This window comes from Perca fluviatilis, chromosome 20 (genome assembly GCF_010015445.1).
Source record: "Perca fluviatilis chromosome 20, GENO_Pfluv_1.0, whole genome shotgun sequence".
NCBI lineage: Eukaryota > Metazoa > Chordata > Actinopteri > Perciformes > Percidae > Perca > Perca fluviatilis.
In genome coordinates, this window is record NC_053131.1 from 13,858,512 (window position 1) to 13,885,510 (window position 26,999).

At 42.0% G+C, this 26,999-nt stretch overlaps 1 protein-coding gene across 1 annotated transcript; it reads right to left on the bottom strand.

Annotated features, from left to right (window-relative positions):
• Positions 1-92: 92 nt before the first annotated feature.
• Positions 93-26,431, bottom strand: atr (ATR serine/threonine kinase). The gene is made up of 48 exons (XM_039786100.1): positions 26,232-26,431; positions 25,974-26,065; positions 25,528-25,680; positions 24,500-25,413; positions 24,261-24,403; positions 23,832-24,002; positions 23,464-23,624; positions 23,076-23,228; positions 22,565-22,763; positions 22,128-22,384; positions 21,731-21,927; positions 21,264-21,364; positions 20,851-21,022; positions 20,293-20,448; positions 19,962-20,156; positions 19,579-19,674; positions 19,347-19,436; positions 18,772-18,867; positions 18,408-18,538; positions 17,993-18,136; positions 17,590-17,683; positions 17,323-17,448; positions 16,919-17,125; positions 16,684-16,797; positions 16,438-16,553; positions 15,948-16,068; positions 15,403-15,540; positions 15,138-15,309; positions 14,310-14,476; positions 13,427-13,591; positions 8,263-8,354; positions 7,945-8,036; positions 7,634-7,811; positions 7,306-7,491; positions 6,756-6,915; positions 5,945-6,124; positions 4,843-4,985; positions 4,598-4,695; positions 4,176-4,405; positions 3,902-4,036; positions 3,173-3,373; positions 2,813-2,956; positions 2,055-2,205; positions 1,806-1,962; positions 1,431-1,584; positions 1,092-1,243; positions 757-862; positions 93-607 (listed from the first exon to the last, which is right to left on the bottom strand). Exons 1-48 carry the CDS (start codon positions 26,282-26,284, stop codon positions 434-436), a joined length of 7,827 nt encoding a protein of 2,608 aa, XP_039642034.1. The 5' UTR covers positions 26,285-26,431; the 3' UTR covers positions 93-433.
• Between the last annotated feature and the right edge of the window lie 568 nt (positions 26,432-26,999).

Consider the following 26,999-nt stretch of genomic DNA (forward strand, 5'->3'; position numbering starts at 1 on the left):
CAGGATTAAAGCAATCTGACTGCTAAAGACAATCTAAGTAGGAGGGTTAGGAGATTAGAAGACACTACTTACATACACATTTACCTACAAAATTAGATCTGCAAAACATATCTTTTATTACAAGATAATGTACAGAAATGCAACAAATATATTTTGTTTCCAGAAAACAGGAAACTAAACAATGATGGAAGTACTCAAACAAAAATCTGGCATTCAACAAACAGTCGTGGGTGTAGGACATGTCTTTTTTTGCTGTTATTACAAACTTCAGTGCAAGAATTTACTGAATTTGCACTTGTTATACTTGCTTAGAGCCACCTTGGAGGGCACAGGTTGTCTTGTGTAGGCATTTGATTACAGGAAAGCATCTGAAATTCTCCTGAATTGATTTTTTAAATGCTTTCCTCTCCTTTGATGAACTTAGGTGTGCGTTTTACAGGTAGGGCCCCCAGCCCAAATACATCTGACAGAGCAGTTTGTCATCTGTGGCTTCCTGTATGAGGTAGTGGACGTGTCCCTCTATAGACAGAGGTAGACCCAGCACTTTGTTCCTGCTCTTTATTACTCCCTGCAGACGCTGGTCGATGTCACACACGTGGGTTTTCGCCTGGTAGAGAAGGAGAGTTAAAGATAATACAATACAGTAATGCCAATATGAAAAATGTGACATTTACATGTATGTTATATAAGACAAGCACGCTGCTCTAAATGCATGTAAACATACTTCCAGAGGCAAAATCAAAGAATTGCACACACCTTTTCATTAACTATCTCTCCTGTCTCGTTGGCCTGAGCTTTAGAAAGTCCTTTGGCCTGTTTACTCCACTCGACCAGCGGGTCATGAAGGAAGGTTTTAAGCACACTTCGAGGGAAAATCAAAAACAAAATTGTTGAATTTTTAACCTTTTTACAAGTTCAAGACAAAGTCAACAAGTTCAATTTTTTTTAATACATGCTCCTCACTCTATTTCCAGGGTTTTTCAAGCATATTTTTTGTTTTATTTAATATACCCCCATTGCATGCGTTTGCTCGGATTACAAAACAAGGTTTAACAGGATTATTCAAAAATCATGTGTTAATATTTGTGTACCTCATGAGCGGTTCTCTCTGGTCTCTCATTAACCTCAGGGTGACCTCACAGGCCTGTCTGAAGAGACCCTCGGTGCCCATGGGCCCCATGGCGTGGACCATGTTCTGGGTCAGACGGAAGGGAACCACCTCAGGCACGTCAAACGTCTCCCCCTAGTGGGGAGGGAAAGAGGGAGCAACAGAGAATGCAGAAAAAAGGGGGAGACCACAGAAAAAGTAGTAGATAAAAACGATCTATAAAAATGTCTGATTCTTTTCATGATTTCTATTGAAATATTTACAATATAAACAATAAATACAAATGATTTATATTTTAAGACAATTTAGGACAAACACAAACCTTGTTGAAGAGGCAGTTGAAGTCGACGTGAACACATTCCCCAGTGAAAGAGTCAAAGAGGATGTTTTCTCCGTGGCGATCTCCCAGACCCAGGACATAGCCCACCATGGACATCACAGCAGTGGAGCGGCAGTACGCAGAGCGACTGCTGTACCTGTAAAGACGCACAATCCCTGAATGTGACCTTATCCTAAATGTAACTTTAAACTCTGAACTGGATCTTTTTCAAATTCCTAACCATCCAAAAACTCCTACATTTTTAAATCCATCACTGAAACTGCTCCTCTCAAACGTGATAACGTACACAGACACACAACAACAATTAGATCATTGACAGTGCTTGTGAAACAGTGGTCCTCATAAATGTAACTGTACCATGACGTCGGGTCAGGGAAGGTCCGGAGGAACCACTCGTGGAACACAGGAGGGTGTCGAACACAAAGCACCTCCTTGTGAATTCGTAGCTTCTCCTCAAAGGGGGCGGTCTTCGGCAGAATAAGCTTCCTGAGCTCTTTACCTGATAAGTAGATACCTAGAACACACGTACAAATAGGACTATAACATTGATTATTCTGACAGTTTATTTTTATTTGCTTTAGTGTAGTTTTATGTAAGAGAGTATACCTCTCTCTTTATACAGCTTGGTGAGAATGTGTCGAAGTCCGGCGGTGTTGTTGACCCATTCGATGATGCCGCACTCCTCATTGAGAGGAATCACAGCGTAGGTACGGATATGTAGCTCCCTCCGCCTTGACTCGGCATCTTTACGTAGGCACTACACACACAGAAAGCTTGTACACATACTATACATACTGCTCATTCTGTCCCTTCTATATAGTGTCAAGTATAGTGACACACTTTACATATATAGTGTAGACTAAACACCAAGATACCAATTTACAATTCAATCTATGGAGAAATGGACTAATTCAATTTAAAACACAGGACTATTGTCTATTTGATGGAAAATTAGAATGTTGGAAAAAAGTTTTCCAATTCTTTAAAATTGTTAGAGGATGTGATCAATTTACTGTATTTTTACGTTTTTTTTTTTTATTATTGTCTTCTTTCCGTAAAAGTGTATATTCCTATTACGTATAAAGGGAAACATGTGTCTGTAAGTTCTATATTCACATACTGACAAACATACAGTACTATGAATTTATTTAGTGATTGCTTACTTATTATTTTTATGTTAGTATGTCCCCTTTCTAATGTCTTGGCTATTTCTTAGTCACTGTTCAGAGTTGAACTGTTGAGAAAATACTAATGGTAAAGTAGTCCACCTCTATTCATATACACAAAGGGGACAGATTATTACTCCCAATATAACTACAAAAAAAATGTACAGTTAGACTTCATAAACAAATATCACCACACACCTTGTTGATGAGGCAGTTGAACTCCATGAGTCTGCAGTCCTTCCTCAGGTCATCTTTAGGTTTACACATCATGGTGTAGCTCCGCCCATCCGAACCCTTCAGACTTATCTTCTTAGGCTTCTGTAAGGAGGCCAAGATCTCCACCTACACACACACACACACACACACACACACACACACACACACACACACACACACACACACACACACACACACACACACACACACACACACACACACACACACACACACACACACACACACACACACACACACACACACATTGCAACCATGTTTCATGAACGTGTTTTCTTCCTACTAACATATTTGTGACAAAAATCACCAGCCTCTCTCTCTTACAGTGTCTTCGAAGCCATCCAGGTATGCCCAGTGTCCGGGGAAGGCGTCGTGCTGTGTGTTTGCCCCGCCAGTAGAGGGCAGCGTAGGGATGAGGACTGACTGTAGCGGGATCAGGATCTGGCTGAAGGTCGGCTCCTCCACCAGACGTTTTAGCTGCTTGAAGTGAACGCTCATGCTGAGGGTGGTGCTGTTACCATCCACCTGAAAGACAAATTCACAGAAATATGTATTTACAGCTACCTTGTGATGTGTCCCTCTTACTGGCTACTGCAATCACTCTGCACACTGTTCCTGAACGGGGATCAATACATTTATTTGATCTAATCTAATCTTGTCTACCAATAAAATGCATTGGTTTATAGTCACTTAAGAGATTTTATAGCAAGCTTTTGAAGTATGTGAACAACTATATTTTATGCCGTGGCTCCACACTCCATTGAAACCGATTACAGAACATGCATTTATCAAATGAATAGTACCTTAGAGTATATGCCATGCAATACAAAAAAAACATGCTTTATTACTTCTATAATGAACATACGCATATATACAGTAATCCATGTTGACAATTATTATACTCTTTTCATTATGATTAAGATAAAGTTCATAGGGCTAGAATTACAAGAGTTTGGAAGTGTACCTTACTTCAATTTTAATTTCATGTAATATAAAATACTTTGCGTGCATGCGTGTGTGCGTGCGTGCGTGTGTGTGTGTGTAAGTGTGTACCGGCTTGTTGCAGAGCTCCAGCAGCTTGTCAGTCAACCTGTTGGCATCTCCGATAAATTTCTCCAGAGACTTTTTGAGACTAATTGCTTTCTTGAGGATCTGATTACAGCGGTTCATACGCATTGGGTAGGATGACTGAAAACAAACACACAAGCACAGTCAGGAGTGAATGTGAGGTCATATTTCTTTAGTAAAGCTATTTAGTGGTCTGAGTTTATGCAGGTGCTAAAACATCTAGTCAGTCAATCACGCAAAAACACACACACACACACACCTTGGAGACAGCGGTCATTAGCCACATAGCCTGTTGGGGGTATGCCAGGAAGACCTTGGCCACGATGGTCATGAGGACGGTAAAGACCTCGTCGCTGGAGTGGCACACCCTGGAGATGAGCTGAGAGAAGGCGGTCAGGAACTGGTACGGCGCCAAGTTGGCACAGTGCTCACTCACCACCGTGTTGATTTTCCCCAGCTCCTGTCGCAACTGTCTGTCTGATCGCCCCGCTGTGGTGGAGGGACGTGTAGCGATAACGTTTGAATGTTATAACACATTTTTCTGTTTCCACGGTTCATAAAAAGTAAATAGGTATAAAGTGGTGGTAAACGCTAAAATAAACGCTACTGACTTAGCCAGACACGGAAAGTATTTCATTTGCCATCTTTATTTTACACAAACAGTCACGACAGGCCACCTACCTTTATCACACTCACACACTTTTGCTCCAAAATCCAGCCAGAGAGACAGCATGCGAGGCATGGCCTGGTAGATGTACTGGTTTCCAAACTGCAAGGCTCTGGGAGGAAAACAACCCAAATCTTTCATGGCGTATGATGAAAGTAATGAGTCTACGGTGGAGTAAAGTAAGTTATAACAGCATTTCCTGAGCTCTGATCATAGACTGCAGGGCTGGGTATCAGCAGTATCAACAACAACAACTTACTTTCCAAAGAATGTGACAATGTATCGGATGAGGTTCCCCTGTTTCTCCAGCTTGTTATCAGTCACCATTGGCATGACTTTGTCGTAGTACTTGGCCAGGTAGAAGTTTCCATCCTCCCACTCAGGCAAAAGGTTGGTCACATCCTAAAAAAACACAACAAACACACTTTAAAGCAGGGCCACAACTAACTATTTTTTCATTACTCTTAATCGGACAATTATTTTTTTGATTTATCAATTCATCCCTTGGGCTATAAAATGTCAGAAAATTGTGAAAAGTGCCCATCACAATTTCAAAAAGATAACTGAATTTGTTTTGCATGAAAAATGACTAATATTTGCATTACGTCCAGTGCATCTTGAAACTCAGCTGTATGTGACGTCTTCACATTAATAATAATAGTCATAGGCTACGTTCACACCAAGTCTTAATGCCTGATTCTATTTTTGCTCAGATCCATTTTTGTTTGCTATTCAATTACCTTTAAATGTGGCCTATAGATTCAGTGTGAACTGTTTGCGGTTTTGAACTGACCCGAAAAAGAAACTAACAATGACATCAGACGGCAGCTGTTGCACTAAAGTTAGGGGGTTAGGAAATCAGCATTTTCTTTTTTATTTTTTTTTTTTTTTTTTTATTAAAATGTTTGTGTAATGGCAGCCATAACATTAATGCGCAGATGTGGGAGGAGAAGATGAAAAGAAAGAGAACAACTTGCGGGGTTATGGCTGCAAATTCACTACAGAGGTTGTCGGACGTAATTCTCAGATTCGCTCCCTGGGCGCGGTCGGGACGGCCCCCTCCCTTTCTCTCCACTCCCTGCGAGCGTGGGCCCGTACCTGGCGGCCCTCCGCGAGGGAAGTGAGCGAGGTTTTGGGTAAAGTACTAACCTTGGCTGTTCACACTGCGGTGCGAAAAAAGTGGTGGTGACCACGGGCGTAGAAAGTGGCTAGATGAGTGTTACTACTTCTGAGCCTACCTGGTCACTCCCCAAAATGTTAGTTAATGTGTTGATATTATTTGCAAACTCATTGACTGTTAAATTAAAGCCTTTGATGCCTGCACAGTGGTTCATTCCCTTTACAAATGTCATGGCTGTTACCTTGTATGCCTTCATGATGGCATTGGACTCGAAGTTGGCCGTCTCCTCCATGAAGCGTCCCACCAGCAGCATGGCCCTGCTTTTGGTCTGCAGGCTGCGAGGGTCCGTGAGTGGCTGGTCATCAGGGAAACACTGGGCCACGCCCTTCTGCAGGACGATCAGCGCCTCGTGTACATCGCCCTGATGGCAAAGCAAAACGCTGTAAAAGGTTGTATTACTGGGCGCCTGGTTAGCTCACCTGGTAGAGCGGGTGCCCATATATAGAGGTTTACTCCTCGACGCAGCGGCCGCAGGTTCGACTACAACCTGCGGCCCTTTGCTGCATGTCATTCCCTCTCTCCCCTTTCAAAATCTAAGCTGTCCTATACAAATAAAGGCCTAAAATGCCCCAAACAATTGTATTAGTATAGTTTACAGGTCCTAAATATGCAGTGTAAAAAGGACTACTAATCACAGCAGGCAAAACAACACACTTGGCACGAATATATTATGTCTAATATTTAATGGTTTGAATGGGGAGGATATGGGTGGTTTTGGTGTGATGGAGAGCTTTGTCTTTTGTCTGTCAGTATGTATGTATGTTTGATGAAGTTTTTTTTTTTTAGGTCTCCTCAAGTTGTTTTGTTAACCGTTTTGTCTAATTGTGAATGTACTGTATCGGTTTGCCTTTAAAGGACCCCCTCGAAAACGAGATGCTACATCTCAAGGGGTTATTCCTAATAAAAAGGATTTCAACTATATGCAATCTTTCAAGAAAATCCGCTTCTTATTGTATATATACTGTATGGGTGAATTTAAAGCTTGGTTATACCTTGGACCAAAGCCACTTGGCCTTCTCGGTGACCAGCTCGGCCAGGTGTGTGTTCTCTGCGTTCAGTAGTGCATTGAAGGCAGTCTGGTGATGTCCTGCCTTTCTGGCCACCCGGGCACTTTGCAGCCAGCACTCCCCTACCATCTCTGTGCTCATAGGTCTGCAGAGCAAACACAAGGCCTGATTTGTGATGTGGCTTAGACTTGTATACAGCAATTGACATGGACACAGTAGCCTGAAATAATGCACAAGAGGGAGGTGATCATAGCACTCTCCTTGATTTCATGGCAATGCATGTGTGCACAACACATATGTGCACATAAGTTATTCAGGTTAAAGAACTAATAACTAAGAAATAAATACTGAAAAGATGCAAAGCCACTTGTTAACACATTGGGTTACACAACGAAAGGAAAAAAATGCTATATCGGCATGACTCAGGGAGAGTTAGACCTTTTTAGAGTTAGCCAAATAAAAATAATGCTCTTACAGACGAAAATGCTTGAAGGTGAATATTGAAATCTTAACACAACTGTTTCTACATCCTTACTGTGGTCCCAAGCTGAGCAGGGCACGACGGAGGGCCAGGATTGGCTCCTTGGCCCTGAAGGAATTCTGGGTCATCTCCAGTCGATCTGACCAATGGGGAGGCAGCTGGTTGAGGCTGGGGGTGGAGCATTCCCTCTGTTTCTGCAGCTCAGTAAAACTGTGCTCCAACTCGCTGAGCATGTGAAGCCTAACCAGACACAGACACACACAGACACACACAGACACACACAGTTTGGGGATTCACAAGATATTGCTATGGAAAACCAGGAATCAACTCAGAAAAAAAAAAAAATGGCAAAACATAACTGATTCCAAGAAAACCCACAGACCTGACGATGTACTCATATCCTCTCTGGTAGGTTCCACACTCATAACTGGCTGCAGACAGAGGGACGACCTGTTCCTTCCTCACCAGCTTCAGCTTCTCATAGAAAGTCTCCCCATCCTGCTTCTTAGCTGACAGCAGTAACTGGCCAAGCCGCACACCCCAAGTATTGGACTGACTGTCTGGAGACACAATGGCAGTGCACAACTTAGTCATTATGTTCAATGTGTTAACAAGATATCTATTGCTGCCAAAAAGTGCCACCAACGGTTTAATACGTCGCAGCTTTCAAGGATCACCGGTGTGTTTTATTACCTGAACTCAAATAATCTTCCAGCAGGTCCCATTTTCCGAGCTTCCAGGCGGCCTCCACTCTGTAGGTGTTCAGCTCTGACTTCCACTGGTGCCTTTATGTATGCATATATAGCTTAATTCAGTGGATCATAACTGACATACATGTTATCTAAGTATAAAATACAATAGTCTGTTAGTTAAGAAACCACCAAGAGGTCAAGTCACAAGAGTATTGTATTCCTTCTCCACCTACAGTAAAAAGTGGGTTAAACTTGAATTAAAAAGCACCTATAGTGAGAATGAGATGGGCCAGTATGTGTGTGTGAATTTGTGGCTCACTTGTTGGCCAGGACTCCATTGACCTGAGTGATGACTGTTGACAGCTGTCCCAGGCCGAGCATAGACGTCATCACCCCATGATAGTGACCAATCTACACAAAGGGACGATGAAAATATGAAATAAGAAAAAGAATTACAGAAAGATACAACAGTTTTCTTTCGCAGCTATATATATATATATACACAGTGCCTTGCGAAAGTATTCGGCCCCCTTGAACTTTTCGACCTTTTGCCACATTTCAGGCCTCAAACATAAAGATATAAAACTGTAATTTTTTGTGAAGAATCAACAACAAGTGGGTCCCAATTATGAAGTGGAACGAAATTTATTGGATATTTCAAACCTTTTAAAACAAATAAAAACTGAAATATTGGGGCAAAATTATTCAGCCCCCTTAAGTTAATACTTTGGACCACCTTTGCCGCGATTACAGCTGTAAGTCGCTTGGTGATGTCTCTATCAGTTTTGCACATCGAGACTGACATTTTTGCCCATTCCTCCTTGCAAAACAGCTCGAGCTCAGTGAGGTTGGATGGAGAGCGTAGAACAGCAGTTTCAGTTCTTCCACAGATTCCTCGATGATTCAGGTCTGACTTTGACTTGGCCATTCTAACACCTGGATAGGTTTATTTGTGAACCATTCCATTGTAGATTTTGCTTTATGTTTTGGATCATTGTCTTGTTGGAAGACAAATTCTCCGGTAGTCTCAGGTCTTTTGCAGACTCCATCAGGTTTTCTTCCAGAATGGTCCTGTATTTGGCTCCATCCATCTTCCCATCAATTTGAACCATCTTCCCTGTCCCTGCTGAAGAAAAGCAGGCCCAAACCATGATGCTGCCACCACCATGTTTGACAGTGGGGATGGTGTGTTCAGGGTGATGAGCTGTGTTGCTTTTACTGCCAAACATAACGTTTTGCATTGTTGCCAAAAGTTCGATTTTGGTTTCATCTGACCACAGCACCTTCTTCCACATGTTTGGTGTGTCTCCCAGGTGGCTTTTGGCAAACTTTAACCACTCTTTATGGATATCTTTAAGAAATGGCTTCTTCTTGCCACTCTTCCATAAAGGCCAGATTTGTGCAGTATACCACTGATTTGTTGTCCTATGGACAGAGTCTCCCACCTCAGCTGTAGATCTCTGCAGTTCATCCAGAGTGATCATGGGCCTCTTGGCTGCATCTCTGATCAGTCTTCTCATTGTATGAGCTGAAAGTTTAGGGGGACGGCCGGGTCTTGAGATTTGTAGTGGTCTGATACTCCTTCCATTTCAATATTATCGCTTGCACAGTGCTCCTTGGGATGTTTAAAGCTTTGACAAATCTTTTGTATCCAACCCGGCTTTTAAACTTCTCCACAACAGTATCTCGGACCTGCCTGGTGTGTTCCTTGTTCTTCTGATGCTCTCTGGCTTTACACGGGACCTCTGAGACTATCACAGAGCAGGTGCATTATAACGGAGACTTGATTACACACAGCTGGATTCTATTTATCATCATTAGTCATTTAGGTCAACATTGGATCATTCAGAGATCCTCACTGAACTTCTGGAGAGAGTTTGCTGCACTGAAGGTAAAGGGGCTGAATAATTTTGCACTCAATTTTTCAGTTTTATTTCTTAAAAGTTTTGAAATATCCAATAAATTTCGTTCCACTTCATTATTGTGTCCCACTTGTTGTTGATTCGTCACAAAAAATTACAGTTTTATATCTTTATGTTTGAAGCCTGAAATGTGGCAAAAGGTCGAAAAGTTCAAGGGGGCCGAATACTTTCGCAAGGCACTGTATATATATATATGTATATATATATATATATATAGCTGCTCGATAATAAAAAAAATAAATCATGATAACGATTATTTATCATGATTACTCGTTGACCTTTGGAAATATGTTGCATTTATTGAACTTAAAAAACAGTGAAACAAATCAACAGTGAGAACACCTTGAACTGTGAAATTTGCCTTAATACTTTCTCGTTTGAACTTTTTTCTCTCCATTCAGAACACAATTTTCTAGAATAGAAATAGAATTTCTCTATTACATTGTTTTTGTGATTGTTAGGAGCCAAAATCGTATGACCTAATATATATAGGGGCTATGTTTCTCTTAGCAGTATTTTTTGGCTGGACCGGAGCAAAGCGTGGTCCGCTGAGTCACTGAGTGAGTGAGTGAGTGATGAAGTTTGTGTGTGTGTGTGTGTGTGTGTGTACTAAATCTAGTGTGGGGATGGCAGACTCCACCGGTAAGAGAAGTAATAATAATACTAAATTCAATGTAAATTAATTGAATGTCTGCAGACAAACTCAAACACAAAGACATACAATCTATTTCTATGTATCAAACATGGGGTTTCATTTCAGGAAATCCTCAAGAATTTTAACTTGTTGATAATGTGAACCTGTTTCTATCGAAACCCAGAACTCTGGAAGTATTTGCTTTTAGATTTGTCATTAAAAGACAAGAGGCAGATTTTTTTTTAATGCTTTATTGACTTAAATTTCTTTTTTGATTTTCACTCTTTTTTTTGTTTTTTCTTAAATGTTTCCAGGCCGAGTGTTTCTTTTTTCTTCTTCTCAAGCTTCTCTTCGGAGTGTTTGATCTCCTCCAGCGGGGCTCAACATTCAGTGAATCGTGGAGGGAGTCTCCTTCTCCTCGTCCTTCTGCGTGTCTTTGAGCTTGGCGAGTAGAGTCCAGAGGCCCTGGCTGACCTCCACCTCGGCCCGGAGCTTAGAGACCAGCTCCTGGTTGGTCTTGTTCTGTTTATTCAGGGTCTGGATCTCCTCGTCTGTCTGTTGAAGCAGAGCGTCCCGCTCTGCCCTCAGCTGCTTTATGACCTCCAGCTTCTCTGGCACCCTTTCAGCTTGCGACTGAATCTCTTTCTCAAACCGTTTCTGAAGGCTGCCGCTCTTTTCTCTTTCAGCCTTGAGCTCAGTTTCAGACCTGTGGTGTGAAACTTTCAGCTGCTCGAGTTCTTGCTGAAGAGCTTCATTTCTATCTTTTTCAACCCCGAGCTCTGCCGAGAAATTTTCTTGGCTCTTTGAGAAATTCACTTTGAGCAACTCGTAGTCTTTTTGAAGCTCCTTCTTCTTCTTCTTTTTGATATCGTCGTGAACGTCAGTGGCAATCCTCATGCCGTCCATGGTCTGTGTGTCACAAAGCCTCTTCAGCCTCTCCAGGTCTCTGCGGGCTTCCTTCTCTTTCTTGATGAATATTTCTTTAAGGCTCTTCTGTCGAGTCAGCTGTTCTGCAGTCTTTTGCAGTACTCTGCTGAGATGCAGCCCCATATTATGCTCCTGGAAGTTTATTGCACGCTCCTGCCCCAACAAATCATTCAGCTGCCTGACTTCATCCTGCAGGGTGCTGAGTTTCTCCTGGAGCCTGGTGCTTTTCTCGTGAAGCAGCGGTTTTCCCAAGATCTCCATTTCTCGCTCTCTTGGGATCATCGGTCCTTCCAGTTTAGCGGCAGGCTGCTTCACCTTCTCTTCACTTTGCAGCTGAGCCTTCAGCTCCTCCACCTGCTTTTCAAGAGCCTTCTTTTCCAGCTCACACTCTTCCAACTTTCTGGCTAACCTGTAGAAGACCAGGGGCCCTTTGCTGTTCTCCATCTTCGAATGTCTATCTAGTGTAGATGCAGTATATAGTAAATAGTTCTGTGTCTATCGGGGTTGTATCTTGGTTTTCTCTCACCCTGCTTGTTTTGGTATTGACTCCAGTTATGACTTTTCAGTAGTTATGTGATGACCTGCTGTTGTCATAACACACACAGAGAATGGAACGGTTTCCTGAATGTTGTAACTTTGGGAGTTCCACAGTTTAAATGTTTACACTGACCGTTTCATTGGTTTTGTCCAAGATTTGATGATTGACAACATATCTGCATCGCCACATAATACAGTCAGCTTTTCAATTAGGGTTGAATACAGATGTTTTTATGATACTATGACACTGTCCTCACCAGCGAAAGGTCAGCACCGGCCTTTTGTGACTACACATAAAACAACCTACATGTACACTTTTCTAGATAAACGACCTCTTGTCCAGTCTCAGCAGCAAGGCATTTTTTGAATTCTTGTCAACACTATGAGGTTGCCAGGCAACCGCATTAAGTCACTGTGCCAAGTTGCTGATTGTCAACAAAAAGTTGCAGCATTAGCTACTCAACTTAAAGTTTTTATATCAAGCATTCAACATGCTGGTAGGCGTATTTTTGAAGTGTGTAGAGAGCCAGGCTTGCTGGTTCTCCCCGATTCCATACTTTATGCTAAGCTAAGCTAATTGCCTGCCGATTCCTGCTCCACAAATAGTTATGATCCATATTGTATACGAGTAGTTTTTGAAGTCAGGGACAAACCGCCTTTATCACTTTTTAACCGTTTGTTGTTAAAAGGTAGAGGAACTCGTTGATACACTGCTCTGAACTTTGTACTACCTTTTATTTGCTGCTATTAACGTTGGTGAGCTAAGAGCTAATGCTGCGTTCCAGGCAACCCGTAACTCGTGTTTTCACAACCTTCTACCAGTGAAAGTGCCCTGAACGTAGTCAACCCCGTGAATACGTAAACGTGAACGGTAGGTACCCAGTTACAGTTTTGAGTTCACACACACATAAACAACAATGGCGACCCCGTTGATGCTGTACAGACGCCGTTTATTAACAGTGATAAGTAGAAATTAATAGACATAAATAGGCAACGTAAAGTAACCTAGATAGCTAACGTCAACGTTAGGTAGCCGCTAGGTAGAAGGGTTTGTGGTGACTTTGCCTGGAATGCTACCAACTCGTGAGTCGTGACTTGAAGTCGTAACTTACGCGTTAAAAACTGTGTCTGGAACGCAGCATAAGAATTGAAATTCTATTTTGGCAAGATTTTAGAAAGCAAATTTAGAATATACATTTGTTTTTTACAAGTAAATTTAACATAGAGGATCAAGAGATCAATTTCTGTTGTGACATTTTTACATGAACACCATATGTATTACAGAATCAACCAATTTCTGCGATACAAGTTATATTATTTGCTTACTGCAGCACTAAATATATTCTACAGTATATACACGCATCACGTAGAAGGCATTTTGGCAGTTTTTTTTCCCCCTCATTTTCTGTGTGTGTGTGTGTGTGTGTGTGTGTGTGTGTGTTTGTGTGTGTGTGTGTGTGTACCTGGTCTGACTCCAGCTGTATGGCCCGGTCATAGCAGGCGGTTGCGTCTCGGAGCAGGCCGATGCTCTCGTGCTCCAGTATCTGTTCCCGTAGCGACGGCTCCTCCCTTCTCAGGGCATTGACCCCCCTCACACCATCAGGCTCATGCATCGCAGCATAAAGTCTCTGCAACAGCCAATCATTAAAAAAGTTCAGAGCTGCAACTTCCACTTAACAAGGAATCAACATTACCGTTTATTGACTTTTAGCAGCATCACGTTGTAATGACGTGATCTTAACAACAGCCTGATTTTACTTTCATTAGCCACATTGTGAATTACATTTGAAAAAAGAAAATCATTTTTAATATTGTGCTTTCAGCCATTTTGTTCAACCCTTAACCAAACTTTTGTCAAACTGACAAATTATTATTCACTAACATAAGATGTTAATGAGGTGAGTCAGAAAGGATGTATAATAGAAAATATTTTAGTATATATAGTTTTATACAGTACCACAACTTGTTAGACTTGCACTGTTGCAATTATTGAGAAAATGTAGGTCTATATACTGAAACACATGAAGCAGAGTAAGCTAACATAAGGTAACCCCTTTCAGATTTGTGTCCAGATCCCAATTTTCCTCTGCGTCGAGGCATAAACCCCCAAGTATATGTGCGCCTGCTCCACCCACCGAGCCAACCCGGCAACCAAACCGTACCATTTATTTGAAAATCTAAAAAGTCTAATAACAGTAATTCTGTAAGGCATCAACATAATAGTAACAGCCTTCTAAGCAACCAGTGTCATGCCAAGAAGTTTTTTATTCCAATCTAAAAGCAGAGGAATTGAGCACTCACTTTAGCAAGAAATACGTTTATATGACTGTTAGCTTGCTGTCTGACCTGCAGGAAGGTGAGATGGTCCTGGATGTTCTCTTTGTTTTCTAAGATGTATGCTTCAAAGTGCATGAGGGCACGAGTGTAGGCTTTGGATCGTAGAGAGGCCTTGGCCAGAACGTCCTGTGGAATACCTTTCAGGAAGGCCACCACACGCTGATACTCGCCGCTTTCTGCAATGATACGGTTTTCAAGCGTGAGTTAATCATGCAGTTTAGAAAACAACAAGGATACTGCATTTACATTCAGTTCATTGAAATTACATTTTTTTTCTGAACTAATCAGTAACATTTTCATGTAAATAAGTGTCTGTTCTGTTGTCATAGATATACGCTGATGAAACCTAAGCATTTTCTAAATATAAATATACAAAGAAATAGGCTCAATATAGGGCTGCACAAAATGAGGAAAATACGCAATAAAGTTGTTGAATATCACAATACCGATATTACTTGCAAGAAATCCACAGATATTAAAGTGTACTCAGTTCTGCATTTCTGCTGCTTTCAGAATTCTGCTAAAATACCACAAATTGCTTGTTGAACTTAAAACAAATGAAAGGAAATCATTACCAACATTCTTTTGTTGAACAAATTGAACATTGAATTGAATAAAAAATAAATTAAAAAAAAGGGTTTCTCGGGATATTTCGCAGCCTTTCACAAGGTGTTTATTGCGCCAGTTGAATCTTGTGATGGCCATACAAAAAAAATATATATATATATATATATATTGTGCAGCCCTAATACCAATAATCTAACGTTCTTTTACTCTAACTTCCGTGTTTCAGCACTGCAGTGAAAAGCTAGAGACGTGTGTATTGGGCTCACTTACCGTTTTGTTTGGGTTTGGAGTAGAGGATGTGGCGGCTCCACTGTGTGAGGTGAGACATCATGCTAAACACAGTCTGAGTGCTGAGCTGTGATAGGCTGGAGGCCGTCACCTGACCACACTCCGCTCCTCGTCCATCACCCGCTGTCAGCACAGCAAGCATCTCCTCCGTTACCTGGAAGGAGGTGCCTCATTTATTCCAAAAGAAAACCAACCCAAAAAGCTGGATTAACGTCTTCTGTAAGTTATACTACGTGAGTGTCCTCACCTCCTGTTGCTCTGCAGGTGTGCAGCCCAGCAGCATGTAGAGCAGAATATGAGGCAGCAGGTAGATTGTAACCTTGTAGTCGTGTTTGATGATGAAACTGCAGCAGGTGAACACTTTGCTGGCCAGCTCATGTCTCACCTGAAACACATGAAAAAAAACAGTTCCTAAAACCTCTCGCTTGAAAGACAAGTTCATGCTTTTATGGGGTTTTACAAAAGATGTGAAATTGACAAATCACATACATTGCTATATTACCTGCCTGAAATGTAATTTATTTATTTTTTTGTCTTCATCTTGATAATCTTATTGTCTTAAATACATCATATTTTTCATGTTTGTTCATGTTCAATGTGCTTGAAACCTTTGCAGGTTTTTTCGGTTGTCTTGTGACTGTTCATAAAGAAAAGGCTTTTCTCACGGTTGCTATTTTCATCTCCATTTTGATACTCAAAATGTCAGAATGTTATTAGTTACACATGTATTTAGAAAACAAGTCAGATGTGTATCTGTTTGGCTCTGCAAAAGTGACAGATAAATCAGCTTACCTTGCTGATGAGGTATCCGGCCCAGGTGGCCGACCAATCAGAGAATTTGCTGCCTCTCTTGCTTAAGTACACTGGCTTCTTCAGTTTAGACCAGTTCACCTCCTTCTGACTGCTCTTATATCTGAAGATAGAGAGGGAGGAGAGATAGGGTAAGAAAGAGGACAAAGAAGTTTCTCTTGAGGGATTTGATCTCCTAAATATATGGCTGTGTGTGTGACAATTACATTACATAAAATGTCATTAAGCTGACACTTTTATCCAAAGCAACTTCCATGAAGTGCATTCAACCATGAAGGTAAAAAAATCTGAACAGTAAGACTTATGTGCAAGTACGATTTTTTTTTTTTTTCTTTCTTTCTTTTTTAAAGCCAAGGTGTCCAAGACAGGATCAGAGTGCATACGTGCTGCAAGTCTATGTGTCTGTGTGTCTGTGTGTCTGTGTGTGTGTGTGTGTGTGTGTGTGTGTGTGTTGTGTGTTAAACTCGAATACCTGCTGTTGAGGTGTGGTTCTAGTATTTCTTGAATCTGCTCTGGGAATCTCCTCCACAGACGGCGCCCCGGTGAGTCGGTTCGACCGTCACGGCACTCAAAGATGGACAGCAGCTCCTACAGTGTACATGACAGCAACAACACAAACACACATGACTGACATGACATGAGCCAAAAAAAAAAGAAAAAAAAAGAGACACACACAAATTAAAGTGCAAAGCTAGCGCTTGCACAAGTGTGTGAGTACCTGAATTGCATAAGCAGCAGAGTCCTGTGCTCTCACATCATCGGCGTAAGCCAGAAATGTTCTGGTCAGTTCAGTTAGCAGCTCGTAGGCGAAGTTGGGATCATCAACTCCACTCTGTTCATAGAAAAATATACTTTTACATTTAGTTTCTGACAGACGTCCATTTTGGGGGAATCCCTACTTATCCTCTGTCAAACCAACATACGTATGTCTCTGAATGCAGTCTTTAGCTTACCACAAAGGTGTTGCGGTCGCCATGGGTGTGTGTGTGGGACAGGTCCAGACGTCCGGGATCCACGGCCCCCAGCTCCCCCAGACACTCCCCACAGAGGAGCCTGGCCTCTGGGGACGAGTCCTGGCAGCCCTTCAGCAGCACTGACACCAGGCTGGAGATGACCGGCTCCACCGCCTCACTCGCACAAACATGCCGCAGCAGCCACTCCTGTGGTCCACAACATAAAGAAACATATTTATTCTATGGTTTGGAACGTTAGGGTAAGTTTGAGACATGTCGGTAAACTGCAGCGGTAAAACATTTTTATTATAACTTACAAACAAGAAGCTTGGACTCTGGTCCTTTCAGAGGTAGTTGTCTAACAATCTGTGTGTGTATGTGTGTGTGTGTGTGTGTGTGTGTACCTGCTTGCTGTGCATCATGTCCCTGAGGCTGGTCAACGCATGGATCCTGACGTCGACGTTTTCATGTTGAACGGCCCTCATGGAGAGCTGCAGCGCTGCGGCCAGGTCACTGCTGCTGGCTGTCAGCTGGATCAGTTTAGACATAGCGTGTTTTAACATTTAGTGTAGTTTTCTGATCTCTAAAACCACTGACAAACAATAACCCGTGTCACCATCTGCATCCTTTATTTACTTCATTAGCATGATCATCCTCTTGTCCAAACTGACCTTCTTGTAGTTCTGCAGAACAGTGTGGATGTCTTTCAGCTCACGCTGGTCTGGCAGAAAGTAAATCTCATGGAGGTAGTCGTTGACTTCTTCCCTGTGGGAAATTGACAAAATTAAATCACTGCTATTGGAAGTCTTCAAGTTAAGTGCAGATTTCTTTACTGACCTGAGTACTTTCTTTTGGCATTTATTTGACAGTCAGTGTGGAAATACCCCCACCTAAGTACTATTTTTGATGTTAAAAAATGTTGTTTTAACGATGCATTAACAAAGGTATTTTTATGTAAAGCAGGAATTACATAAAAATGTGTTTGATTTTGCACTTCTCAAGTTGTCACGTGTAGCTTTCTGCACAGGCCTAGTTTGGTCATTTAAAAAAAGAAAATGTATTTGTGTGCGTTACCTGTTGTCCAGTATCAGGAAGCGGATAATGGCAGCGGTTTCTTTGGGCTGCAGTGGGATCAGGGGGAGGAGTGCAACAATAACATGACTCAGTAGAGGGCCCAAGTGTGCCGGCTCCACACTCCTCACAAAACACTCCCACGTCCTGTCCACACAGGAGGAAGGAATTAATACACAGAATCAGCAGGGGTTTCAGCTAATCACACAGGACTGTGGCATAAATGAGTACATAAAGAGAGTTGACTTGTTCTATGTTCTATCAAGTGTGGAATTAAACAGTCGTGGCTGCTGTTCAGTGGTTCAGCTATCTCTAGCAACCTGCCTTAACTGTGGTCGGGGGAAAAAAGGTTACCTGTCAATCTTGACATAACAGAAGCAATATAGCACAGATATGCAGTGTGAGTGTGTGTACTGACTGGCAGCAGAGCAGAGGGAAGTCCTCTCTGTATCGGAGGCCCGTGCGGAGCGTCGTCATCATCTTTACTCGGACAGAGCTGATGTGTTTGGAGCCCATCAGTCGCATTAGAGCCATCACACTTGTCAATGCCTGCGCAGAAAACAGGTGGACACTTTCTTTTTACACTACACAAGCTAAGCAGTATCGCAATGGACAAACGGCAACATTGTGTCTGATTTCTATGCAGGTGTTTAAATGGTCTGGTGATCAGACACAATGTTGCTGTGAACAACATTGACCTCAAACGGTAGCGCGGTGAACTCTCTTACTGAAACAATACATTCTCAAATATCAATATCAGTTGTCAGTAGCGGCTCACACACCAACTTCTTGCGGTCCTTCTCTCCTGCGCTAGAGCTGAGCAGCTGCATGTTGAAGAAAGCAAGAATTCCCAGCAGCTTCGGCTGCAGGTAGTCCGCCTGTCACACAATGACCAAAGAGAGACAAGCGAGGAAAAATACAGATTCATGTTAAAAAAAGAGAGGCGATTATGGAATACTAATTATGTAAGAATTATTATAGTTGGTGCAAAAAAATGATTGTTCTTAGTTGCTTGCATATGGCTAGTACTAACAATTGGTTTCATTATCAATTAATCAATTTAAACTATATAATTGTGCATGTACAGTTTACCGGAGTCCAAAAAAAATCTCTTAAAAAGGTTTTTTTTTTTTTGTTTCAACTCTCAAAAAGTATTTACTAGGATATAAAGTATTATGAATGCATTGTAGTTTGGTCCAAAAGCTTTTGGGACTAAATTACATTGGACCCTGTCTGTTATACTTCCACAGCATGTCACATAAGCACAAAATATGAAATGTACAAAAAAATTCCAAACTGTGTATTCAAAGCACAAGCTAAAGCTGTAATGAACACCACATTAAACTCTGACACGCACCATGCGTTCAGGGGTGGTGATGTCTCGGGGACCCTGGTACGGGTCATCATTGGACGCAAAGGATGCCAGGATCGCCAGACCATTAAACACCTGCATAGAAATGTAAAACACACATGTGAACAATAACTAGTTTTAAACCACATAAGTGAGTTAATTACACATGACATGTATGCACTCAAGAATATATACGGAAAAATACTTAATTTGTAGGAGAACTTGTGTGTGTTTTGACCTGTTGGTAGTGTTCTCCCAGGCGCAGCAGCAGCTCATTGTGAAGACCCTGGAAGTCTTGCCTTAGCAGAGAGCCCAGTTCAATCTCTGTCTCACTCTGGGAGAACATTAGGAAAACAAGTATAAATCAGTCTGGCAATCTGATTACTTACTATGGACAACGACCACTGCTTTTTCTATCAGCCTTGTCAGACTAAAGCCTTGCCACACAGCTGAGACTCACACTGCCAAAGTGATATTCTATTTGATTAATATACTTTTTGGCCAACCTAAAAATTTAGGTTATTAAGCTAATCTGCCACAATGCCAGACGAATTGCTCTGTTGTATCTTGAATGTGTAGACAATTACAGATTATAGCTAAATATGGTACTATTATAAATACCTGTAGGTAGTGGAAAGCCCTCTCTAGCTCTTCTTTAGTGCAGGAACAGACCAGATGGCTGAAAATGTACTTGAAGTTGTTGATCAGGATCTCTCTTCTGTTCGCCTTCAGCTCATTGGCCAGGGTACGGATGAGGGCGGAGCCAGTAGAGCTCGCTTTGGCGGCCAGGTAGGGCAGGAGCACCTGGAGGGTCCTCTGTATATACAAGTATGCATAAAAACCTATATACTTAGAAACCCCCATGGATGTAAAACAGTCTCAAAGTACTACCACAACATACAGCAGACTGTACTGTGTACTTTTGTGTAGTTACAGTACATGTATGACATACAGTGAGGAAGCGGTGGAGGTCTGGAAAATCAAAAGCGTGTGCGATCTGAGCCAGGATGTCCAGGGCCAGTTCTCTCTGATTGGCCGATTCGCTGCCCTGATCGGGCGTGCTCCGCAAGGCCGACGCATGGCGTGAATGCAGCGACTCCACCAGGAACTGAACACACAGAAGAAAGAACTAATGTATGTCTTTACAGCACCGAAGCGCGGCACACAGCTCCAATTCTTTGGAAGTAAAAACTAATTCATCATCTCAATGCAATTCATTGCGACAATCAGGAAAGAATATATTTCTCAAATCATTATCCACCAACAAAAACACACAATCATGTGGAGACCTTATTATGCCGCAACCATTATCATCAAACTAAAATTTTAAAAACAAATTAAAAGTCTTAGTGGTCCAAACCTTCATTAGCAAAAGCCCAATTAAACATTAACACTAATTGGGGTAAAAAAGCATTACAGACATTTTTTACTACTATAATATTGTTAATATATCTAATTATTATTCATAGCATTATGGACTGCTTATAAGAGCAACATTAAAAATGTCTACCTGGCAAATAGGGTTCTTGTACTGACTGAAGAGGGTCTGAAGTTTAAGACCTTTGGCAGTGGCCAGGGCTCTGATCTGAGCGTAAGCAGCTACAGACACCGGAGACGACTTGGACAGCAGACAGTGGAGCAGCCGCAGCAGAGAGAACGACACCAAACTACCCTGAGACGCTCTGCCAGAAGAGGAGAGAGATTAACTAATGTAACAAAAACATTTTCATTTAAAAAAAATATATAAAACCAGCAAAAGCCGCAGCAACCTTCCCATGCTGCAGAAGAACTTGTAGAAATAAAACTATATGGAACATGTATTTACAGATGAGCAAATGATGACAGTAATCACACTTTGAATGATCACAACACAGCTGGTGGTCCTATTCTGTGGTTTGGTGCATAGGTAAAGGTCACCTGTACCTGCCAATCTCTCCAGTGGTGAGGATGAGAGTGTTGCGCAGGTCGTCGTCTCTGTTGAGTTTAGCCTTGTTGAACGCCTCTTTAAGACGGGCGACCAGGAGCTTGGATAGCGAGAAGAAACACACACACCATCAACCTCACTAAGATATATTGTTTTTTTTACAAAGCAAGTATTAACCAAGTCATAAACCCCAAATGATGAGGTTAAGGTCTGCTTTAAAAAATTGTATGAACAAAGTAAAAATGTAAAACTTTTTTTTATCTCTTTGACTTTTTCACTTAACTGAGGGAATTGTGATTTTAAGGCACATATAAAACTGACATTAATGTGCATGTTTTTGCAGTAATGACCTAAATGGAATCTTTTAATATTGTAAGCTATTTATGTCTTGCAATAATATATTTGTATAGAAAATGATGTATTTTAGATGTTTACACATTTGAGTCTCACCGCTGAAATTGCTCACCTCACTCAGAGAGCCCTGCTCTGAGTTTCTGCTGGTCTCCGTTAGCAGGAAACGCATTGATTGGCTAAAGCGTATTCTGACCACTGGATCAGAGTCCTCCATAAGATCAATCAGAGCGCAGAGAACTGCCTGGGAGTCGCTATCTCCACCAACCAGATTCACATGCTGGCAGAGATGAGGCAGAGCTTCTAGGAAAGCTAAGAACGTGAAAGAAATAAGTAAAATAATTAAATGACAACAATAAAATGGATGAAATAATACTGCATTTCAAAATAATCCACAGAAGGATCACAGCAATGTACTGTATATATAATACATGTAGCATCTTTTAGGCTTTCTGCAGGTTGTAAAAGCTCATTGTGGAAGAAAACATAGAAAAATAAAAATAAAAAAATACCTTGTTTAACACTACTTGGAGCTTGCTTTTTGAGCAGTGGCAGGAAGGGTTTGACAACAGTCGCCCTGATGGATGGAATAGTATTCCCAGCATGCTCTGTTGCAAGGCTGAGTTGGTGGCAGAGGATCTCAGGAAGAAGAGTGGACTCTGTGTGGGTGTCACTGAGCTGGGAGAGCTCTGACTGGATACAGCTCAGCTGACCGATGATCCTGGCAAGCTCCTTCTTCACCTGCTCCGAACTGTCCTCCAGCATGGGACTGCAAATGGTCAAATGTACACCATGAACATAATGAAAAAAAGTTTAAAACATCTTAATAAAAGCATAGAAAATGATGAAATAATGACACCCAAGCAAGAGAGAACATTTCCATGGTCATTGCATTCCATAGACAGTGCTTAATTGTGCGCATAATGTTAATACATATATAAGTGCGTACAGCAGAGTAGTGTTGATGAGGTTGTGGTGTGAGTTTCCCAGGTGGTGAAGAAGAAGAGGGAAGGCCTTGACTGCCGCTGCTCTCACCAGCTCATCTGGACTCAGCAACGTCTTGGTAAACACACACACACGCCACGTCTCACACACACCACCATGCAGAAGGGCCAGCAGTGACACACACTCTGCCTGGAACTCAGATGCTGTAAAAGACGCATACAGTTTGACGTTAATTCAGAGTTTTCACAACGGAAACCGCTCGGTAAAAATCACTTAAAATGAGTCATCTCAAATTTCATTTTTGATGTGATGTTTTTGTTTTGTTTGAGTTGTGATCAGGGTCCAAAATTAGCACCATCTACTAGCCAAATGCTGGTGAAATATGCAAGTGACTGCTAGATTGGCTTCACTCATCAGTCAAAAAACAATGACTGAGTGGCTGGACAAATTCATTTGGCTGGTGTACAAAAAAAGTTAATTTTGGACCCTGGTTGTAATGCTGAAAAAATACTCACAGTAACAGAGGCTAAGTCTATGAGCGAAGGCAGGCAGCCAGGAGGGGAATCCTGAACTCTTATAGGCTGGGATGAACTTGTTTTCACACACCCAGGGAAGAGACAGCAGAGCACACACTCGCCGCTGGAGCCCGCCCTCACTGTGGCTGCTCACTACAAACACACGCAGTAATGAAAACAGATAGCTATCAACGAACTCTGCTTATAAGGATGTGCTTTTGATCTGGTTTTTAACACTCAATAATGGAGAAAAATGGCAAAAATAAGGGATATTATGCTTTAGTTGTGACATCAAATAAATAAATATCAAATTAATAACTCAGCAAAAAATAAAAACCATATGAACAGCATCTTTCATGTGTGTTTTTGTGAGTGTACAGATCCTTACTTGTCAGGTAGAGGATAGAGTCAAGGACCCTAACAGTAGTCTGGACAGCAGACTGAAAGTAGTTCTGGTTTAAGCCAGGTTCAGGACCTCCTTCTAACACTGACTGGCAGCTCTTCAGGGCCCTGCCCAGAGTCTCAGCGGGCACCCAGAGAAGAGGAGGACTGTCAACGAGACAGAGAAAGAAAGGAGGGACAGAATATGCGACTAAGCTTTTGCAAAACTGCAGTCAGCAAAGTAGGTAATTCTTGTAGTCAGTTGATAGACAAAACATTATTAAAAATATTGGAAAGTTAGCATTTCCGTGTGTAAGACATGAAAAGAAAAAGATAAAGACAGAGATGGAATGACAGCAGGTGTTTGAGTATTACCTGGTGGGAGAGGAGCAGAGGGCAGCCAGGTGGAGAATGAGGGCCAGACCCTCAAGAGCAGAGAGAGTCTGTTCGGTTTCAGGTCCATCAGAGTTCAAAAAGGTCAGCAGCTCCTCCAGCCGACTGTTTACCACAGCCCAAACCTCACTGCTAGCACGCATGTCCACCTCACTTAAGACACAGAGACACAGTCATTTTAAATAACAAGATGTGAGGTGGAATATCAAGTCTATACTGTCACTGACTGAGCAGCTACAGCACAGAATTTTCAACAGATTTGTTACACATGTGAGAGAATAACTGAAAACATAACATGTACTGTGTTGTATTTCGCTGTATGATATGATGTAATGCTCTACGCCGTCTTTTACGCCACTAAACTTAACCACTTCTATGAGAGAACACAGTTATGAATGTTTATGAACTCACGCTGCTGATGTTTTTGTCATTTTGCGGACTGACTTTGTGGCAGATTTGCAGGATTTCTTGGCAGAAGTCTCTCCATCTACAGACTTCTGCATCACCATAGCAGTCTCAGCCTTCAGTGCGGCTTGGAGAAACCCCTCCGCACACTGCAAAACACAAGCACCAAAGATATTGTAAAGAGGTTGAGAGAGAAAAGTTGTTACAAACATTATACCAGCAAAAAAAGATGAACAGAATTGTACTTCAGCCTGCTTTTCGGTTCCAACGGTGCGTGCCAGCATCCTGCAGACCTCTGTGACTCGCTGCCTTCTTAACAACGCAGCACTTTCATAAACTATGGCGACAGACAGCAAGAAGCTGAACAGCAAACAGAGTGTTTCCGTAACCTCAGTCCCCAACTTGACATCTGACCCTCCAAGAGTACAAACACACTCGAACATCTGCGAGAGGTAGATGGGCTCAAAGTGTGAGTGAGAGACACCAGACGACTGAAACACACAGCGAGTCAGGTGCAGCAGCTCGCCTTCATAGGGATGTTTCTCATCTAGTTTTGTGTCTGCTGTGTATGCGTAGGAGTGCGTTTCCAGTAACTGAAGGTAGGCCGTGAAGAACTCGTGGCCCTGCCTCTCAGGAAACCCTCCCAGCTCCACTAGTCGACTCAGCATCACCATGGACATCTTCCTCAGCCTGCTGTTGCCATTGGCCAGGAAGGAGCAAGCCGTCTCCCAGGCCACACTTATGTCACGAGGGGAGACAACCCCCCGCAGGGCGTCAGTTACGACACCGATCGCCACGGCGGTCAGCGACTCCAGGGCAGCAGGCGAGGCGAGAACAAGAGGAGAGGGCTTAAGGTACGAGGTGACACAAACGAGGGAGATACTGAAGCACTCGAGCGTAACAGGCCATCGGCTCTGCGTGTAAATTCCCAAAGAGTGTCCATTTCCTGCCAATGTGGAAATATGAGTGTACAGGATGTTGCTGAGGTCCTGGGCCAGAACAATGAGCTCCCGAGTGAGGCGGCTGAAGATGAATGGCGCCCTGGCTCTCAGAGTGTGAAGTAAAGAGCACAGCACAGCAGAGACCCGCCCGTGGATGACGTCACAGTCTGGAGCCGCTGCCACACGAAGCAAACGCACGGCCACCCACTTACTAAAGTCTGAAACAAGGGAGGAATGAGGAGACATGAAGGTGGAGGGGAAAAGAAAAACACAAAATAAAAAACAGAACTAAAAAAAAATATTAATATTGCAGCTTTTTGAAGAGCTCTTACCAGTAGAGCTCTGTGTGGTGTCTGGATACTCAGCAGGTTGGCAGGCAGGGTTGGTGAACATCAAAGATGAGGACTTGATTATATGCTGCACAAAGTCCAGCAGCATCACACAGGCCGGCTCTGAACTAGACTTCTTGTTCAGCCCTAGAGCAACTGAAGAACACGGACAATAGATTTGTTTTTAACTAACTGATTCACAACCTGGGGGATCAGGACTTTTCAGATTGATTTTACAACCCATCACCCTGATGGGTTGATGGGAAAGGAACAGTAATAACATTTGGCCATAACCTCTAATAATTTAAATATAACAGCACAAGCAAAATGACTTGATTAGACACAGCTGACAGTCTTCACAAGGAACCAAACAAACTTTACTAATCGGTCAGGTGTTTTTATTATTGTGTCCACCTCTTGTACGTGCTTGAGATTCCTTAAAAACGTACCGACATCGACATCCGTCAGTATTCTGTCAATGAACTGACAGAGGATCTGTCGAGGTTTCTGCACCGCCTGGTCGTACTCTGCGGCGCTGGCACTGTAAATAACAGCACGGTGTAACGTTATTTATGGAAATAAGGTACAGCGAAGGTTTTCATTAACTTAACTTAACTTATATATGAAAGAGAGGGCTCAGACTTTCAGAGTCTGACATGCTGTTAACAGCGTAGCTTAGCCAACTTTAGCCGGTTAGCGTTACTCACCTAGCTAGCTCCTGAAGAGCCGGTATCATCGCAGACATCTCCAGTCCTTCCATTTTTACAGGCGCTTGGTGTGTCGCTACTTTGACAACTTCTTCAAAATATAATATCAAAGATTTCTTAGGTAACTTTAACCAGCACACTTCTACACGTCCTGTCCATCCTGTCAGGTCTTTCGAAAACTTTCGCTCCAAAATGACGTTTTTGTTTTGGTACGGCAGCCTTCGACGGTCAATACACCTAAATATAAACTCCAACTACGAACTGCTCCCCCTGGCGAGGTATTTTCCAATTACTTACCGTAAAAGTTATGGATTATATTAATGTGTACGCATAATTTTTATGTTGCAGCTGGTAAAGGTGGGTGTAATTGTATATACTGTTGGGTATTAAAAAATACATCATAAGTTTTTTTATTGATTATTTTATTTTAATAATCTGAATTTGCAAAGTAACTCCTTAGGATAAATATAGTGGAGTAGAAGTATAAAGTGGCCCAAAATGGAATAACAAGCACCTCAACATTGTACCTAAGTACAGTAATTGACTAAATGCACTTAGTTACTTTCCACCACTGTTTTTTGTGTGAAAGCAACTGTTTTTTGTGTGACACGGTATAATGTCTCCTTTTAATCCTACAACTACAAAAAAGGTAGTTTCTTTACCTACAAATAAGTTACTCATACATACAGTACTACATGTTGTTTTAAGGTGAAAGTTTGTTTTTACGTATGTTCTGCTTACTTTGTGCATTTAAAAATCACATTAGAG

Excerpts from the sequence above, each read along its gene's own strand:
- atr (XM_039786100.1), bottom strand. The coding sequence starts at position 26,284 with ATGGAAGGACTGGAGATGTCTGCGATGATACCGGCTCTTCAGGAGCTA. Across the intron at positions 16,798-16,918 it reads GCGACCGCAACACCTTTGTG|AGTGGAGTTGATGATCCCAA; the intron begins GTAAGCTAAAGA and ends TTCTATGAACAG. Across the intron at positions 608-756 it reads GAGAGATAGTTAATGAAAAG|GCGAAAACCCACGTGTGTGA; the intron begins GTGTGTGCAATT and ends CTTCTCTACCAG.